Source organism: Equus quagga, chromosome 6, assembly GCF_021613505.1.
Source record: "Equus quagga isolate Etosha38 chromosome 6, UCLA_HA_Equagga_1.0, whole genome shotgun sequence".
NCBI classification, from domain to species: domain Eukaryota; kingdom Metazoa; phylum Chordata; class Mammalia; order Perissodactyla; family Equidae; genus Equus; species Equus quagga.
The window spans coordinates 20423124-20442004 of NC_060272.1; the positions used below are offsets into that span (position 1 = coordinate 20423124).

The 18881-nt window shown below is 36.9% G+C and overlaps 1 protein-coding gene across 1 annotated transcript in view; it reads right to left on the bottom strand.

Annotated features, from left to right (window-relative positions):
* GPC5 (glypican 5) overlaps nt 1-18881 on the bottom strand; it is a 693690-nt gene that overhangs the window by 446115 nt on the left and 228694 nt on the right. The window contains exon 3 of the mRNA XM_046664799.1: nt 16818-17512. Coding sequence (XP_046520755.1) covers nt 16818-17512 — 695 coding nt within the window. The remainder of the gene's footprint in view (nt 1-16817; nt 17513-18881) is intronic.

Sequence of the window (18881 nt, forward strand, 5' to 3'; positions counted from 1 at the left end):
ACAATTCCAGGGATATTTAAATACCCCCTTCCACAGAGAATTCAAGTATAACAGTGTCTTCCTGTTACCATGCTAAGGAGTTGTAAATTTTTCTGCCTTCCTTATTTTTCATATCTACTGACCTATAAGGAACATTCCATGTAACACTCACGATCAGAAAATTGCATTGTCATAAAATTGTTAGAAAGGTACTTCAAAGAGACACAGCTGACTGGGAAAATAATTTTAACATATTTAACAGGCAAATGCTTATTATTCAGAATAGTTGAAAATACAAATGACCCAGTGGAAAAAAGTAAATGGAACAAGGATATGAATACCGAGGTCACAGAAAGAAATATAAATGACAAAAAAACACATAAAAGTTGATTAATCTCAGTACTTATCTGTGAAATTAAAATACATTTTCATCCAATCAACTGGAAGACATTTAAAAGATGGAGAGTATCAAATATTGGCAAAGGGGTGGAGATGGAGATGCTCTCCTACAGTACTAGCGTGAGTGTAAATGGGTACATCCACTGTCGGCAGGAGGGACCTGGCTGTTTTTATTAATTTTTTAAGTGCGTAGTCTCTACCAGCCAGCAATTCTATTTAACTATATTTCACCTAAAGAAACAACCACACTTAAGAACGAGGAGGCATATACAAGGAGGCTGAATGAATCACTTATTCCTAATAATGAAAAATTAGAAATGAATGTCCATCATTCCTTAATGACTGCATAATCATAGTGTATTATAATCTGGAATGGTATGTAATAGTTTAAAGGAAAATATCACAATACATTATGAGTAAAAAACTAATTTGAAAAGTAAGTAAAGTAAGATATTTATGGTATTCAAATTAAAATACCACATATTTCTATTGTTACGTTCATTTATGCAAATTAAATGAATTTTAAAGGTCTGCAAGAATACACAACCAGTTCCAAATGGTGGGTACCTCCAGAGAAGGGAAAGCAAATTGGCTGAGTCCTAATCTTCTATGGCATTCTTCTCAACTTTACAAACATGTACAAGCAGATATACACATGTATGTACATTTTATTCTTTGTTTTCTGTTTTACAAGATAATTAGAATTATCTTGTATACATCTCTGAAAAACGTTCTTTTGTCACTAAAATGTCACATTTCATGAAGATAATCAGAAGTCAACAGCTACATACAAATGCCAGTTTTACATTTTCTCATTTATATATGTGTACATAGAGATACATACACATACACACACTCATATAATATGTCCTGAATGGAATCATATCATAATGCTGGGTTTTTTGGTTTTTGGGGTTTTTGGGGTTTTTTTTTTTTTTTTTTTTTGGTGAGGAAGATTGGCCCTGAGCTAACATTTGTGCCAATCTTCCTCTATTTTCTTTGTGGGATGCTGCCACAGCATGGCTTGATGAGTGTGTGTAGGTCCACACCCATGATCCAAACTCACGAACCCCGGGCCACCAAAGCAGAGCACATGAACTTGACCACTACGCCACCAGGTTGGTCCCTCTATCTTTTTTTTAATGACATAGATTTTTCATATTATTTTGCTTGCTTCTCTAACTCCCACTCTCCCTATTACGTCCAAGATCATCTTTTCTTTCCCAGATAATCAAGAGCAGCAAACCATATGCATCCTTTTCTGTTTTTCTCCATGTTCATGTGCCCATGTACTTTTCATGAAACATATTCACACATATGTATATATACATATGTATTTATAAACATAAAGATAGTGTATGTAAAAATCGAATGCTTTACAAAAATATGATCACATTATGTTTCTATTCATTTTCTCAATCTCATCACATCACAAAAAAATCCTTCCACATCAATTGATAGAGCTTAAATTTATTACCTATGATGCTTGCCTAATCCTTTATGGTGTGGTTGTATCCTAATTTATTCAACTTTCCCCCATTGTTGGATATTTATTTGTTTCTAGTATTGTGGCTAGACTGTTGCTGCAAATATAAACATCTTTGTACTACGTCATTGAATACTACTAGTGCTTTTATTTCAGTACAATAGAGTCTCAAGAAATTGGACTGTTGGGTAAAAATCTGTAAAAGAACTCAGGGACAGCCAAGAACAGAGGGGAGTTGCCATTGAGAGAACAGGATTGAGAGATGTTTGGGAGTCAGACATACAAGGACTTGATAGCCATATGAAAGACACTTGTCCAGTCTACCACTGAAGGGCATTATATCCTGAGAAAATGAGGTTACAACTGAGTTTTCCAAATGTTATTCTCGTGACCCTATAGATGGGATGGGGCAATAGGGGAGATGGGAAATTGAATGAGATTAGACTAAGACACACCTGTCTGAAATCATCCAAGCAAAATAACAGCTGGTGGTATAAAGGAGAGACCCAAACATATTTGAGATATATTTAGGATGTGAAATCAATAGGAATCAGGACTGGAAATTTGGCGGGAGGTAAAGAAGGTGTCAGGGATGATTCCTAGGATTCTGGGTGGATGTACTCAGCCAGAGGATACCACAGAGTAACCAGGTTTGGGAGACAAGATGATTGGATTTGTGGCTTTTGAAGAGTTTTGGGACATTCTGAGAGAGAGTGTCAAGTAGAAAACTGTATGTATCAATCTGGTGCTCAGAAATTGCCTTGGAAATATACAAATAAGGTGGTAATTTAATCTGAGAAATCAATTTCTAGCAGGCTGATATGACAAGCGTCCTCAAAGTGACTCTAGGAATAAACCAGTTTTTGTCTCAGAAACCTGAAATGATCAGAGGCGGAGAATGAGAAAAGTATAGGAAGGGAGGAAAGACATTACTGTTAACTACACTCTTTTTATACTGGGAACTGAGGAAAATGAGGAAAACTGAAAAGAAGATATAGGTACTATCATCACGTGGCCACGTCTGACGATCCAGGCATTAAACCAAGTATTTTAAAAGGGGGAAATGCTTTCTCGCTTATGTCAAAGTTTTTCATAAATATAAAACTACTTTTAGTTGTTTTATTTTAAAAAATTTCTCGTTTGTAGACCAAAATGAATGTAAGCATTTTATTTTTAGTTGCATTTATCCATCTCTCAATTTTAATTTGGTCTCTTTTTTCACCAATCTTAAGACTTCCAAGATGGGGGGTTAGTAAGTTGAAAGGAAGTGTCTTTTGCTGTCTCTGAACTGGATGAGACTCGTTCTGTATGAAATGTATAGGGCAACCCCCGATATCCTCCTGTTCTAAGGCTAGTGAGCTGATGGTCAGTGTGAGGAAAGGCCAACAGCAAAGTCAGGGGAGGCCAGACAGCGGGATGGAGGGGTTCCAGGTATTATCTTCTGGGCTGGGACACAGCAGTGGCCTTGTATATCCTAGTGTGAAAATAAGGACCCTCTATCAAGGATACCTAGGATTGTGATGTGCATTTTAATTGCATAGATTATATTATTTGTTGATCGATAAGTAAAGATCGCATTCTAATCATTATTAAATATTATGAATTTTTAATATATTTATGAAGTGTTCATATCTTCATCCAAGTTAGTGAGGGAAGACCAATCTGTCCAAATAATATATATTTTTAAACTGCAAGATTTACATTGCTTTTGGTGTATGCTTTGAACTAGAGAATTCATCCTAATGGTCCTTGTGAATATTACACCTCTCAGTTTATGTAGATAAGGAATTGAATAAAAATGGTTAGTGTAAAGCTAGAAGAATAATATACAGGCAAAGATATTTGTCCCAGACATGTTTACTCTCATCTCTTTATGGATATAGACAGCTTTTAGAACGTCAGAAGAATCTTTAGTCTTCTATTTTCATATTGATACACCTGTGTAAAAATACAATTCAATCAAATTCACATGGAATTTTCAAAGGAATTCAGTTTCCAGATTGTGTTCCCAGAGCCCATGGTAAATGTTGGGGTGACTGACCCTTCTGTGTTGTGAGGGGATCCATCAGAGGATCATAGCTGCCAAAAGTCTAGCTTTAAAATTGAAGCAATCTGGCCAGGTACCAGGCTACACTGCCTTCAACTTCCCCCAAAAGTAATTTACTTGTGGCCAAAGCCCCAAATAAATCATAAAACATACCTCTGAGTAGCATTTTCTAAAGTGTTTTTAGCAGAAAATCTGTAATGTGTCCAGGCAAAAATGGGGTGTTCTTTAAACACATATTAGAAATGTTTTACTTAATATAGTTACTTAGAGGCTGGCCCCATGGCCAAGTGGTTAAGTTTGCATGCTCCGCTTTGGCGGCCCAGGGTTTCTCTGGTTCTGATCCTGGGCGCTGACATGGCACCGCTCATCAGGCCACGTTGAGGCGGTGTCCCACATGCCACAACTAAAAAATACAACTATATACTGGGGGAATTTGGGGAGAAAAATCAGAGAAAAAAAATGAAGGAAACAAACAAAAAATACGGTTACTTAATATGGTTAAAGGATATTTTTAAATAGCAGGATTTATTAAAGCCTTTGACACACTAATCTGCATGGAGATAACCTAATATTCTCTAGGAGATGGATACTGTATGAACTTTTTCCCCAAACTTAAGATCATGCAATCCTTTTCAAAGAACGCCTGCGCTAAACATCTAAAAGAACACTAACGAATCTCAGAAAGTAGTTTATAAAACTTCCTTAGACGAACCATGAGGATTCTGTAAACCAGAAACAGATCTGTATAACCTAAAAGCCGTCTAGGTTCACAGTAGTCCTCAGTCCTGCACTGGCTCCTGAGCGGCTCTGGTTGCCCTAGTAACAAAGTAGTACATGGAATGGAGATGCCCAAACCCCTGATGTTTGCCTTCCTGGACTGAGAACTGAAAGGTGGAAGGCACGGTGCAGGACCACTCCCAGAACTATGTAGAGTAGATTATAGGCACTTCTATCAAAATTTGTTTTTAATATTTATTATTTTTGCTTTTCCCTTATTTCTAACAACCTAATTTGATAAATGGGATTTTTGAATGGGCTTAAGATAAATGCAGATATAATATTAATATTGCCAGAATATTTATCTATATAAAAGCTTAAATGGAAGCATTTTGTGCATTCATTAAAAGAATCATAGATTATCACAACTGTCTTGCTGTGCTCTCATGGGAGATATGAGATGTTAGTAATTTAAGATTCACTGAAAAATTGTAAATGCCTGAAATTAAAACTAATTCAGTGCATTAATCAAGAAGTTTCTACTGTGGAGTTTGGAGGTCATTTCAGTTCAACAAACATTGCCAGACACTTTAATAGGCACTGGGGATATAAAGATATGAAAAAGATCCAGTAAATTCTCTGGACAAGCTTCCAGTTTTGTTGGTGAGTTATACATAGTAGAAGAATATTGAAGTCAACGTGGGATTGAGGCGCCGTGGGGATGTACTTTCATATGGAGCATGAGTGCAAGGAGGGCAGATCAGGAGAAGGAGAATGAGACGGATGAGTGAGAAAGGGGTGGTATCCTGACACCCGCAATGGACCCACACAATGGACCCACACAATGCTGAGGACTGTGGATTTTTTTCATATAGACCCAGAAGGCAAAGGTGGAGGAGAGAGATCAATTTGGAGACAATTCCAATAGCCCAGGGAATGCAGGAGAACAGCAGATTTACTGCTGATCAACAGGTATTCACTGAGGAATTCACTTCTCAATCCAGACTTAGATTCTAGGGATACGGCGATGAACACAACAGACAGTCCCTGCCCTCTTGGCACATCCAACTCAATATAAAATATAAATGAATAATTACATAACTGCATGTATGCAACATACTGTAACGGAAAAGTTACTGTGTCACTGGTATATATTACAGAGTTACCTAACCTTTTCTACGGAGGTCAGGGAAAGTTTCCTGGAGTTGGTAGTAACTAAGATGAGACCAGTATGAGGACCAGCACTAGCACTAGCTAGATAAAGGGGCAGGGGTGGGGAAGAGTCTATTTCATTCACAAAAATGTAACTGACAAGAGTCAAGAGAGAGGATTATGTGCTACAAGAATCAAGAGAATTCCAGCATGGCTGGAGCAAATAATTATTATATAATTATTACCCTCGAGATGAAGGTAAAGTGATAGTAAAGGCCAGATGTGCAAAGCACTAAAGGTCAATAGAAAGGCGTTTAGATTTTATTCTAAGGTCAATAGGAAGCCACTGAAAGATTTCAAGCATAATCTATTTCTTGTTTTGGAAAGATCATTCTGACTTCTGAGCAGAGAATAGACTAGAGATGCTAAAGTGGTATAGACAAGTGAGTTATTCTACTGTAAGTTCCACAGTGCAGCTGCATGAGTAGCTGGTGTATACCCAATGTTTAGCAGTACTGGTACATTGAAAGCATCAATATATGTTTGTTGAATGTTTGGATAATTATCTGACTCAAGGGTTTCTTGAATGAGAAAAACAGTTTTTCAAGGTCTGAAATTTTACTGTCTGTGGGGAAAACAAAACCTTTTAATATATGGGGGAAATTTTTTCCCTGAATGACCTTGTAGCATTAATGATAAAATGTTGCTAAAAACATTTTTAGTGTGTCATTTGGATAACAAATGAAAAGACACATTGTTCTTCTGAGTTCTCAGAATCTCAAGAAGCATATGCCAACAAAAGGAACAAACTTATAAATGGAAATTATTCACTGGAATATACTGATTTTCAATTTGTAAGAGTCAATCTTCAAAATTATACATAATTTTTATACATTATACATTATATATTTTATACATTATAATATACATTATAATTTTATACATTATAATTTTTATAACAACTTTATTGTTATATAATTCACTTACTATAAAATTCACCTTTTTGAAATGTACAAGTCAGGGAATTTTACTATATTGACAGAGGTGTGCAACAACCATCACCACTATTTAATTTTACAATATTTTTATGACTCTCCTCCCAAAATAATCCTATATACATTAGCAATAATCCCCCATTCCTGCATCCTCCCCAGCCCCTGGTAACCCCTAATCTACTTTCTGCCTCAATGGATTAGCTATTCTGGGCATTTCATACGAACAGAATAATATAATATGTGGCCTTTTGTGACTAACTTCTTTCACACAGCATAATATTTTCAAGGTCCAATCATATTGTAGCATGTATCAGTACTTCACTTCTTTTTTATCACTGAATAATGTTCCACCATATGACTATAAAACATTTTATTTATCCAGGCATCAGTTGATGAACACTTAGGTCATTTCCACTTTTTGGCTATTATGAATAAAGCTGCCATGAATATCTATATTTTTTGTGAACAAATGTATTAAATTCTCTTGGGTATATACCTTGGCATGGAATTCCTGGGTCATCGAGTAACTCTATGTTTAACTATATGAGGAACTGCCAAACTGTTTGCCAAAGTGGCTGCACCATTATACAAGCCCTCCAGCAATGTATGATCATTCAAATTTCTCCACAGCCTCACCAACCCTAGTTACTCTCTACCATTTATATTATGGCCATCCTAGGGGGTGTGAAGTATCATTGTCTCATGGTGATTTTGAGGTGCATGTTCCTAATGACTAATGAGGTAGAATAGTTTTTCATGTTTATTAGCCATTTATACACTTTCTTTGGAGAATGTCTGCTTAAACTCTTTACCCATTTTTATCAGGTTATCTTTTATTGACGTGTTGCCTAATTGTAATAATTAGTGCCTCCAGGTAACATTAACTTGGAGAGTGTAATATATAACAGGGACATCTTATTTCTGATTTTAAAGCAAATACTTCCAGTAATTCCACTGTGCTCTTGGAATTATATAATAGTTCTAAAATTTTTCATTTTTCTATTAGTTTTATCTTTAATGTATATATTTGTTTCTATTATCTTTTATCTTACTTTATTCTTACATGTATGTTGGTGCTATTTGCCATATTCCTAACAGATACTCATTATGGATAGCATCCTTTATTATTATAAAGGATACGCCTTCATTTCCTGTTTGTTTCATTTTTCTTTTTTGTTTTCTGTTCTTGTTGCTGTGCTGTATTCATCTTCTGAGAACACCCTCTCCAAATCTCTGCTGACATGTTTAGGTCAGCTGACTCCAAACGTGGCTCCAGTGTGAGAATATAACCCAACAGTGGACAGTCAGAGTGTCAGTAGATACTTCAGGGAAACAAAGAGGATCAAAATCAGAGCAATGAGCAAGAGCATAGGGTATTTTGATCAATAAAAAATAAGTCCCATTTTTTTTTGCTAAACTGAAAGATGATGAGCCCAGAGGTTTTACGGCCTAGCTTGTTACCACATAGCTACGTGTACCAGGTACCACACACCTAGCTGTACCAGGGACAGCCTGCCTGAAAAACAAACCAAGAGACCAAAGCTTCATTGAGAGGTAGAGAAGAATCCTGATAACATTTATGAGGAACTAGATCAAATCAGACCTTCAGTTATCTGACTTCTTAGTTATATGGTCTAATATTCCCCTCCTTCCTTAGGAGGGTTTAAATGAATTTGAGTTTCCATCACTTCCCACCAAAAACACCCCATCCATTATAAGCACAGTATTTTTTTCTAGTGCCTTTTTTTCTCAATATGTTAGATCAAAATACAATTTTCAAACCCTAAAAAATTTGCCTCTAAAATTAGTATGTAATGAGCAGTTGTGAAAGATTTATCCAATTCTTATTCTGGGAATAAGTAGCACAATAAAGCTGCTTGAAAGGTGAATACCAATAATTAGCATTACACTTAGTGAAGGAAGGAACACTGGAATATTATTCTAATGTTAGATTTTTATAACTACACAGCATTTAGCAACACGGTAGATTGTTGTTAGAGTCCTCTATCTAATTGGAGGATAAAGGTTTCCTATTCATAGATCAAAACCTGGAAGTCACCTTGGAATGCAAGGCTCGTTGTGTAATTGTGATATCCAGTGTCAAATATCTACTATCGGTTGATGGAATGAGGTAGGATTCTTCAAATCACACTAGCCATATTATACAGATAATATAGCTCAAAGGTCACTGAAGAGTTCAGTACACATCTTAACGCTGACCTTCGCATACCCTACCATGCACCTTTCCGGGTTTTCTATTTCTATCACTATTTACATTTCCCTTGGGTAATTTTGCAATGATTGCAGCAGTAACTACAGCAGTGCCTCATTTGCTTACTCTCATCTCCAAATGAACACAGGGAGTGGCTGAAAATGTAAGAAGGAGTGAGCAAGCCTCAGTTTTAAAAAGTGGGAGGTTCCACCAGACTGAAAATGTGGCTCCTGAAGAGTTAGATGTCAGCTACTAGCCGTTCTGATCCATGCAGGCCCTGTGGGCTCAGTCAGAGGAGAAAAATGAGAGTGGAGCAAAAGATCACATAATTAGATTGCACATTCTTGAAATGTGAACACTTCAAAAATTCCTATTACTCATTCTCCAGTTGTTAAATATGAAAAGAGAAGTGATTAAAACTCTACACAGGGCCCATCATAATGCCTCTCACACCCTTCCCCACACACATTCATAGCCAGCTAGACACAAACCAAGTGGGACACTGAGAGTCGGGTCTTCTCTGATCATCTTTGGCTGGATTAGGACTCCAAGGGCACAAAATGAAAAGTTCATTGAAGAAGAAGAGGATCAGTGGCTAGGTTGGGGGCCTGCAGCCCTCTGCTGTGGAGCTTCCCAACCAGTGACCAAGAACAGATTACAGATGTAGAAAGACATTTCCTGCTTGGTTCTTGGTGCAGCCAGGAAAGGCCTAGGCTGGACAGAGCTACTGACCATCCTCTTTGGCCTACAGAGCCTAATCCATACCCCCAGTGTCACAGGAGATGACCACGGACTTTGTGGGTCAAGATGTGGGAAAGGTTTGGAGGCACTGTTTTACTTGTAACTTCTACCACCTCCACTGAGGTCAGCCCTGGTTTCTAGGCACCAGGGAGATTCTGGGAAGAATTCTCAATGCAGGGCTGTATGGTCTCTTGTGGCCACAGAGTCATGGCAACATGGGGTGAGCCATCAGTGGCCTTGGGGCCCATGGAGGGTCCACTGATGGCCATGATGTTCTGTGTGATCCTGAGACTCTGTGACCAGCAGTGGGGGTGCTACCAGGAGAGTTTAGCCCAAGTCCAGATCCCCAAGGAATGACATTAAAAGCAAGATTAACTCAGAAGATACATCCAAGCAAATCCAGCATCAAGTTGCTGCAACCAAACAGTCCTTCAAAACCCATCAGAAGAAGGGAGATTAGCTTCAGATAGCATTGGTAGAGGGTTTAGAGGAAAATTCCAATCTTTGGAAAAGTATAAAGCTGCTCCTATAAAAATCTCAGAAATGGAAGGAAAGAATAGGCAAAATTACTACAGAGAAAAAAATTTTCAGAAAACCCTACCTGTGGAGCAAGTTCTTAATAATAAAGAGAGTCAGATCAAGCCTCTAGGTGGACACTTGCTAGAGATGAGCCATTGTGCCGTTGTCGTTGGGGAAGACAACATGCATTGTAGGAATGTAGAGCTGGTTACATCATCAGAAAATGGAGACCTCTCAACCCATGAAACCAAAGGATTGCTCACTTATGCAACTGAGTTAAATACTAGTTTACAAATTCTCAAGGAAAAAAAGAAAGCAAATGTGCACAAAATTAACTGCAAAAGCAAAAGTTATCCATACACTTAAAAATCATTTGAAAAATCTCCAACCAAGAAAACTTTGTGCATTCAGAAAACACCCCGGTAGAAAGGGAGAGGCAAAAGATCCAGCAGAAGCATCCAGTCCTTGTTGAACTGCATCAATAAAAAGTAACATATTTTTATGCAGTGTTCACATTAGAGAGAATTTACCCTATTTAAGGTAGAAGAGAATCATTCCAAACCAGCTGAAAACAACAGTGATTTATTTGAACGGCTATACACTTACAGAATTCAAGCAAAAATTATTTCAGAAAAATTAAAAACTGGGTATTATTAAAACCTTCTTATTCTCAGGAGACAAAAACTCATGCTATTGGGATAAGAGCTCTGTTAGCTCAGAGAAACCTGGATAACAAAGCAAATGCATACACGATGCAAAAGTTGAGGAGGAACTTAAAGGTTCTGAAAACTATCCTTCCATTCCTGATTTTCCAAAAAGTGCGCTTTCCAGAGGCCTGAGAGCACAACCAGGCATCCTCCAAGGCCAGATCCCTGAGGAAGGAGAAGCCTCTGGCTGTGGTGGTGAGGCAATGGAAAGATCCATGCCCAGCGTCCATCGGTTGTCAAGCTCCAGGCTTCCTCCAGTCTGGCCAACTCTCTCCTGAGTCAGCAGGTCCTCCAGGACAGCAAGACAGAGCTGTGCAGTTAAAATTGTAATCTTAACAAGAAAGCATACAAAGAAGAATTGAATAAAATGGGAGTGAATAGCTTAGAAAGATGTCAGGCAAAGAGACAGAATTATAGCCCTCAAACATTTAAAGTCTAAGATAAACAAGACTTAGTCCCTGTCTTCAAAACATCACATTCTAGAGTCCCATGCATGGCAGTTCAAGATGCAGATATTCATTCATCATAGGGATGAACATTGCAACAACTAGAGCTATCCACAAATGTGATGGACCACTGTTCTGGGAGATCTTTGTCAGACGTCCCTTCATTGGCCTTCAAACCTTCACAAGACTTTTAATAATATGCCTCTCTTAGAAAACTAGGTAGAAATAAAGAATTATGGGTATCTGTACTAAGCAAACATCATGACTGTTGTCAACCTCAAGTGCTGTATTTACTGTAGATTGTAAATTATGAATTTAAGATATCTAAAATTAAGATGGCATTGTATTGTACTTGGGTCACTTTGGAGACTGAAGTTTTGAGTATTTTGCCTCAATGTTATTTGTCCCATAATGTCTATTATGCAAAATCCCATACACAGTGATTTTAGGAAAATATATAGGGCATAATAAAAGAAACAGAACAAAATTAGTGCTTTACCATAAATAATTCAGGCTATTATTTTAATTTTCCTTTCAATTTATATACAAAGATATCATTGAGATACCTAAAAATACATGATTAATTCACTATGCTTTCATTCTACAGATTCAGATGTGGATGATTATAGAGAAAGTGATGAGATACTAGTTATCTCAACAACAGAGATTAAGTCGAGTGCATTAATGTGTACAATTCACCTTAAACTAAATTTTGATAGGTATTAAAACTGAAGTACACAGTTATTCTAAAGTAATTTGGATGCAACCAACTGAATCTCTATTAATAGTGCATAGGTAAGATATGTGAAAAACTAATTATCTATTTAAAAATACAGAGGAGGACTTTCATTGTTGGAAATTATTATTTTAATCCAATTAAAATAGACTTAAAAAAACCTTTTTGTGGTAGTAATTCCCAAGATGATGACATAGGAGGCTTCTAGTTTCCATAGGAACTCCCCTCCTCCTACAAATGCACTGAATGTACAGCTTCACACAGAGCAATTTCCTCTGAAAGAAATCCAGAAACTAGCTAAGTGACTCCTACACATTGAAACAGTGGGAAAGGTTGAGACACACTCTCGTCATAAACCCCAACCCCAGCAGAGTGCCATACAATCTGGAGTGAGCTCCCTGCTTCCAGCTGTGGAAGCACAGTATACCAAAATTTATGAGATGCAGCAAAAGCAGTTCTAAGAAGAAAGTTTATAGTAATGAACACCTACATTAAAGAGAAAAAAGTCACAAATAAGCACCCTACATTTACACCTCAAGAACCTAGAGAAAGAAAAACAAACTAAACCCAAAGTCACCAGAAGGAAGGAACTAACAAAGATCAGAGCAGAAATAAATGAAATAAAAACCAGAAAAAGAATAGAAAGCATACAAAAAAAATTAAGAGCTGGTTTTTGAGAAGATTAAAAAAAATGACGTCTTTAGTTAGACTAACAAAAAAAGAAAGAGGACTCAAAGAAATAAAATTATATGTGAAAGGGGAGACATTACAACCAACACCACAGAAATACAAAGGATCATAAGAGACTTCTATGAACAATTATACACCAACAAATTGGACAACCTAGAAGAAATGGATAAATTCCTAGAAACAGAGAACGAACCAAGGCTGAATCAGGAAAAAATAGAAAATCTGAATAGATCAATAATGAGTAAGGAGATTGAACCTCTCAACAAAGGAAAGCCCTGGACCAGATGGTTTCACTGGTGGATACTACCATATATGTAAAGAACAATTCTATTTTATCAATTAAATCTCAATAAAGTTGGAAAAAAACACTTTTGTTTGTAAAATTGTATAGAATCCATGTTCAGCTGAGTTTCTTGGTAACAAATATGCCCTTTGAAAGGTGATGAAACATTGAAATTAACCCAAGTCCTGCATTCTTGTTCCTTTGATAAGTTAAAACACTAAATTATTGCTATAAATACTATAATAAATGATATAATGTAAATAATTATTATTCATTGCTAAATGCAATTAATAGCAAATACAAACTCAAAAAAATCAAGCTTTTATTTATAAAGTAAAGAATTGATTTCCTAAAGAGCATTTAAAATGTCAGAGAAATTAACAAAGTATTTATAAATAATATAATGTGATAATAATTAGCAGGATTTAAACACTTACCATGTACAAGACACTAGTCTGATTGTGAAAGTTGATTTTATTCTCACAAGAACTCTTTGATGTAAGTATTGTTATTGCCCCTTTTCATCAAAGAAGAAACTGAAGTAAAGGGAGATTAAATAATTAAATGCCCAAACTCACAGCTAGTAAGTGATAGAGACAGATGTGAAATCCATTCGGACAGCAGAGCCTGCGCTTCTAACATGTATGCTTTGTTGACTCTCTGTTAATGTTCGATTAACTTTTGTCTTAATCCCCAGGATAATTATAAAATTACAATATGCTATTGTAAATTAGATTTTGCTTCTGTAATGGTTTACCAAATAGAAGATGCTCACAACTTTCTCAGGAAACTGAGCACATTATTTTTGCCAGTTGAAATTCATTCAATAGAAATATGATACATTAGGTACCTCTAAGGATTTCTTAAAGTGGAAATATGTATTTACTAGGACTAGACTTGAAAGTACTAGATCTAAGAGATTGCTTTGGGAATGTGAAAAGGTCATTATTTGCTGGCTTTCCAGTAATTTATTTTGAATTTGTTAAATTCATTGATGTGTGAACTGGTTATCAAAGCTTGATAAACAGTTTATAAATCACTTTGAAGTTGGCAGAAATAAATATTAATGAGTCAATTTTCAATGAATTTAAAGCCAGTTTCTCCTTCTTCTGTCACCATAAGTAAAAAAGAGAATCTCAGTTGTTTTATTTAGAAAAAAGTCTACAATTTATCAGTAATTATTGATGTTTCTCAAGATAGTCATAAGACTATTTCTTATATGAATGTTTCTCAAGATAGTCATAAGACTATTTCTTATATGAAATCGAACTCTTTGCTTAAAAGAAAAGAATGGTCTTTGAAAATCCACCAAGGAGTTTCATATGACAAAAGTTTTGTTTAAAATTTGTTTATAAAACACAAGCACGACGATGATTCTAGCCCTTTGAGATACTAAAGTAACCTGCTTCACTGTTTTCTCAGGACTCGCTTCAGAACAGGGAAAGAAAAAAGCAAGTTCTCAGGTAGCAACTACCTTGTCAGATCCCTACCCTCGTTATCTCCCTTAAACCATGACTGCCCCTTCTTCACCCAGGCAAGTCAGACTCAAAAGGTTTTAGCAGCTTGCCCAGGTCACATGTCTAATGAGTAGCAAACTCACGATTTGAAAATATGTCTAGTTAACCACAAGCCTGTGTTATTTTAGTCTTTGATATAGAAAAAGTAATTTTCTCTGTGATGATTTTTAAGGATACCAAAGCCTCTCCAGGTCTCCAAACTACATAATAAAAAGGATCTTAAAAATCAATTCAGGGCCAGCCCTGGTGGCCGAGTGGTTAAGTTCCATGTGCTCTTCTGCAGTGGCCCAGGTTCAGCCCCTGGGTGCACATCTAGACCGCTTTGTTAGCCGTCATGCTGTGCTGGCAGTCCACAGACTAAAAAATAGAGCAAGACTGGCATGGATGTTAGCTCAGGGTGAATCTTGCTCAGGAAAAAAGAAATCTATCTACTTATATACATTAGAAAACCCTGGCCCTGAATGATTAAATGGCATTCCCCAAACTAATAATCAAGTCTGGACTTGGTTTCAGATTCCTTGTGCCTGTTTTCCCTTTGGAGATACTCAATATCATAATATTGACATTTTGTTTCCTAGATCTAAATGCTTATTCCTCATAATTATGAAATACTTGAAACCTCAGAAATCTTTATACTCTCATTTTGAGTGTTTTACTATATCCCTTTCAAAAGTTCTGGCACATATCTGATCTCTGTAAAGGAATGAGAGATTGCAAAAAAGACCAAGACCGTGATATATGGTTGGGAACATTATTCACTGTATAGGAACACCCAGCCGAATGGAACAGTGAGTGGGAGTTGAAATCCAGCTCACACTCTACCTGACAAGCCATATCATGGTGTGGCTTCCATCTAAAGAAGGCACCATTTCTAATTTGCATAAAGGTAAGTATAAGTGCACACAGGCTCTGCAAAAACCCTGAAAGTTAAGAAGAAAAAGGGAGAAGGTGGTTAGACATACAGATTTTCAGATCCAGTTTCTATCAGAAATTAATTTAAGGAACTGACTTAGAAAGTTAATAATGAGAACGTTTATTAATTCGGTAAATCAGTGCCAGAGTGGGGAGATGTATTCTGTTGGCACTGAGGAGTCTAATTTTATTTCGTGAGAAAAGATTTAGGATAAACATCAGCAGCATGTCCTATTTCACTGTGTGGGATATGAGAACTATTACTAAGGGAGCCTGTGACTATTTAAGAAAATAGCTTTACGGAAGGTGGGGGAAACAGAAAACTCTCATGTCCTTTGATTTGATGATTCTGGTTCTTGAAGTCTTCTTGGAATAAAACATCATGATGCTGTATATACCACATTTTGAACGATCTTCACACCATCACTGTGACAGATTTTGGAGAGTCTCCGAAGAAATACTTTTGAACATTAAGCTATCAAGTCTTCACTTAATGAATACATAACTGAATTTTCTCTTTTAAAGCTGAATTCCTTTGAAACACTAACTATCCATTTTTTGAGTACTGGGTACCATACTATGTAGTTTGCATACATATTGCCTATCTTCCCCAAAAAGAACACTCTAAAATTTATATCACTCTTCTTTCTTTATCAATGAGGAAATTGAGGCTCAAAGAAGCTAAGGGACTTTCAAACTACTGCCACCAGACCGCAGATTCAAATTCATGCCAGTCTCAGGGGCCGGCCCAGTGGTCCAGTGGCTAAGTTCGCACGTTCTGCTTCTCAGCCGCCCCCAGTTCACCAGTTCGGATCCTGGGTGCGGACATGGCAACGCTTGGCACACCATGCTGTGGTAGGCATCCCACATATAAAGTAGGGGAAGATGGGCACGGATGTTAGCTCAGGGCCAGGCTTCCTCAGCAAAAAGAGGAAGACTGGTAGTAGTTAGCTCAAGGCTAATCTTCCTCAAAAAAAAAAAAAAAATTCATGCCAGTCCTGACTTTAAACCTGAGCCCTCTCTACCTCACTGAACTAATTCTATGAGAAGGCTTCTACTTAGAGTAAAAAGTGGTATTTTAGCTAACCAAATGTTTAATGTAAGACATAAAATATGTATCTTCAATCGAATATGACAACCCATGAATTCTCCCACCATTTCCTAAAGTATTAACTTGTTAATCTCCCATAATTTTAAAGTACATAGTGATGTGCTTACACTCAACAAACTTTATATAAGTTGTAAGAAATCAGACAAGAAATGCAGAGTGGCTGCTTACCCGTGCCGATAAGTTTTGTCCATCAACGTGAGCCTGCATCACAGCATCATTAACAAGCAAGTGGAAGTTCAAGAGCACGTGTTCAATGTCATATGTTCCATGCATGGCATCTGACAGCTCTTCCAACGACCGGATGTACGCATGCCAGTGTGGATTAAGCTCTGCCACGTGTGCCAAGCAGCCTCTCATGACGTTGAGACAGTACCCCATACAAGGCTTACTGAGAGTCAGGCCCTGGCAGTGAGGGCAGTACTGCATCCTCAGAAGGACTCTGCCGCACTCTTTGGAGAAATACAGATGGTCTGTGGTATTGATGACTTCAATGCCCAGATTCAGTGCCTGCAGAAATGTGCGGCTGGGCAGCAGCGACCTCCCCATTTGCCCCATCACTCTTTGGGGAATATTACCAAATGGACTAACGTCCCGGCGGGCCATCCGGATGCATTCTGAGTATTCCAGGCTGCTTTCAGTCACACCAGGGTTAATGAGATGATTGTAGACGAGAGGGAAAAGACTGTCAAAGAATCTGTTTACAAATTCTTCAGGATTAACATCCGCACCAAATAAATAGAGCCCTACATCAGTGAAGAACTCCTGAATTGAAGCAGCAGCCTCTAAGGCCATGTTCCTGTAGGTGTTGCAAAAAAGTATGCTGGTGTAATTTTCTGCTTGTCTGATGAGAGTTTCAAGGGTCTCTGTAACAAAAGCAGAAGTAAAGGATGAAAAGGCTTAGTATTCATACTGAAACTGTTCATCCATCTGCTCCAGACAGTAAATGAGCTTAATGCATTAAATTAACCTAAGTCTCTAACCGGAAATGCTCAATCTACTAAACCCAATTTAGCTCTCCAAGGATAATGGCTGGTCAACAGTGGGCACTACACACAACAGGCAAGTTTTATAGAAAAGTGTTTCCTAGAATTAAACACTTTTAAAAAGTATAGCAATCCAAAAGAAGGTATATGTATGGCAGTTTCTTACTTATTTTATTCCATAGTCATGCATAACCCAGCAATGATAGAAAAAAAGGTGTCACTGAGAAAATAATTTCCGACCACAAGTTCATTATTTATAAAAGACTATGACATTAAATACTTGATTCAACACTTATTCTGTTTTTATAGTTTTTTATTTTTCTTTTTCAGAATGAATGCTAGTACGTTGTACACTAGTTACTGCAAAGAGAGGAAAAATTTCCAAAGGGAAACCTGACAATTCTCAGACCTCATAGCCTGTTCAAATTTAAAAGAAAGCAAAACATTTCACAATTAAACTGCTCCTTAATTGTCAAGTGGTATTAACTGTTGAAAATAAATAATTGTATGACCACCTTCTCAACTGCCTTCTGATGTTCTTATCATCTTATGTTCAAAGACTTAACTGTAGGACATTTTATTTTCTTACTTAAATAACAGATGCTTCCAAATGAATTTATCCATCAAGAAAACCGAGAATAATTATACACAAATCAAGGGAGAAATCTAAAAATAGGAGGTTTTAGTATTCAGCAAGTAAAAACTGTATTTCAAAATGATGGCTTGAGGCAGCAGTAGACCACCTTGGATAATCTAGTAATTAAGTTTTATAATTAGCCAAAATAAAGACACTGGACTGTATCAATACATAATTATAAAATACATCAATAAAATTATCTTCCATAACCCCAATCTCATAGTTATTTTTAATTAGGTTATAAAAGACCACACAATAGCACAGTAATCAAACCATTGAATATATTATAAAAAGAGATGGAACGACAGTAGAATAAAATGAAATAATAAAAAGCAGAGGTGCAGGGAGAGCTACTGATGAAGTGGAATTGCGTTATGAATATGCCATAGCATCCAAAAACAAATAAACAAAAGAATACTTTCATGAAGAGCACAGACAGATAAAATACTATACAGTTATTTGTCACTTAATGACAGGGATACATTCCGAGAAATGCACCATTAGGCAATTTTGTCCTTGTGTGTACATCATAGGGCCTACTTACACAAACATAGATGGTAGAGCCCACTACACATCTAGACTATATGGTCTTAATCTTATGGGACCACCATT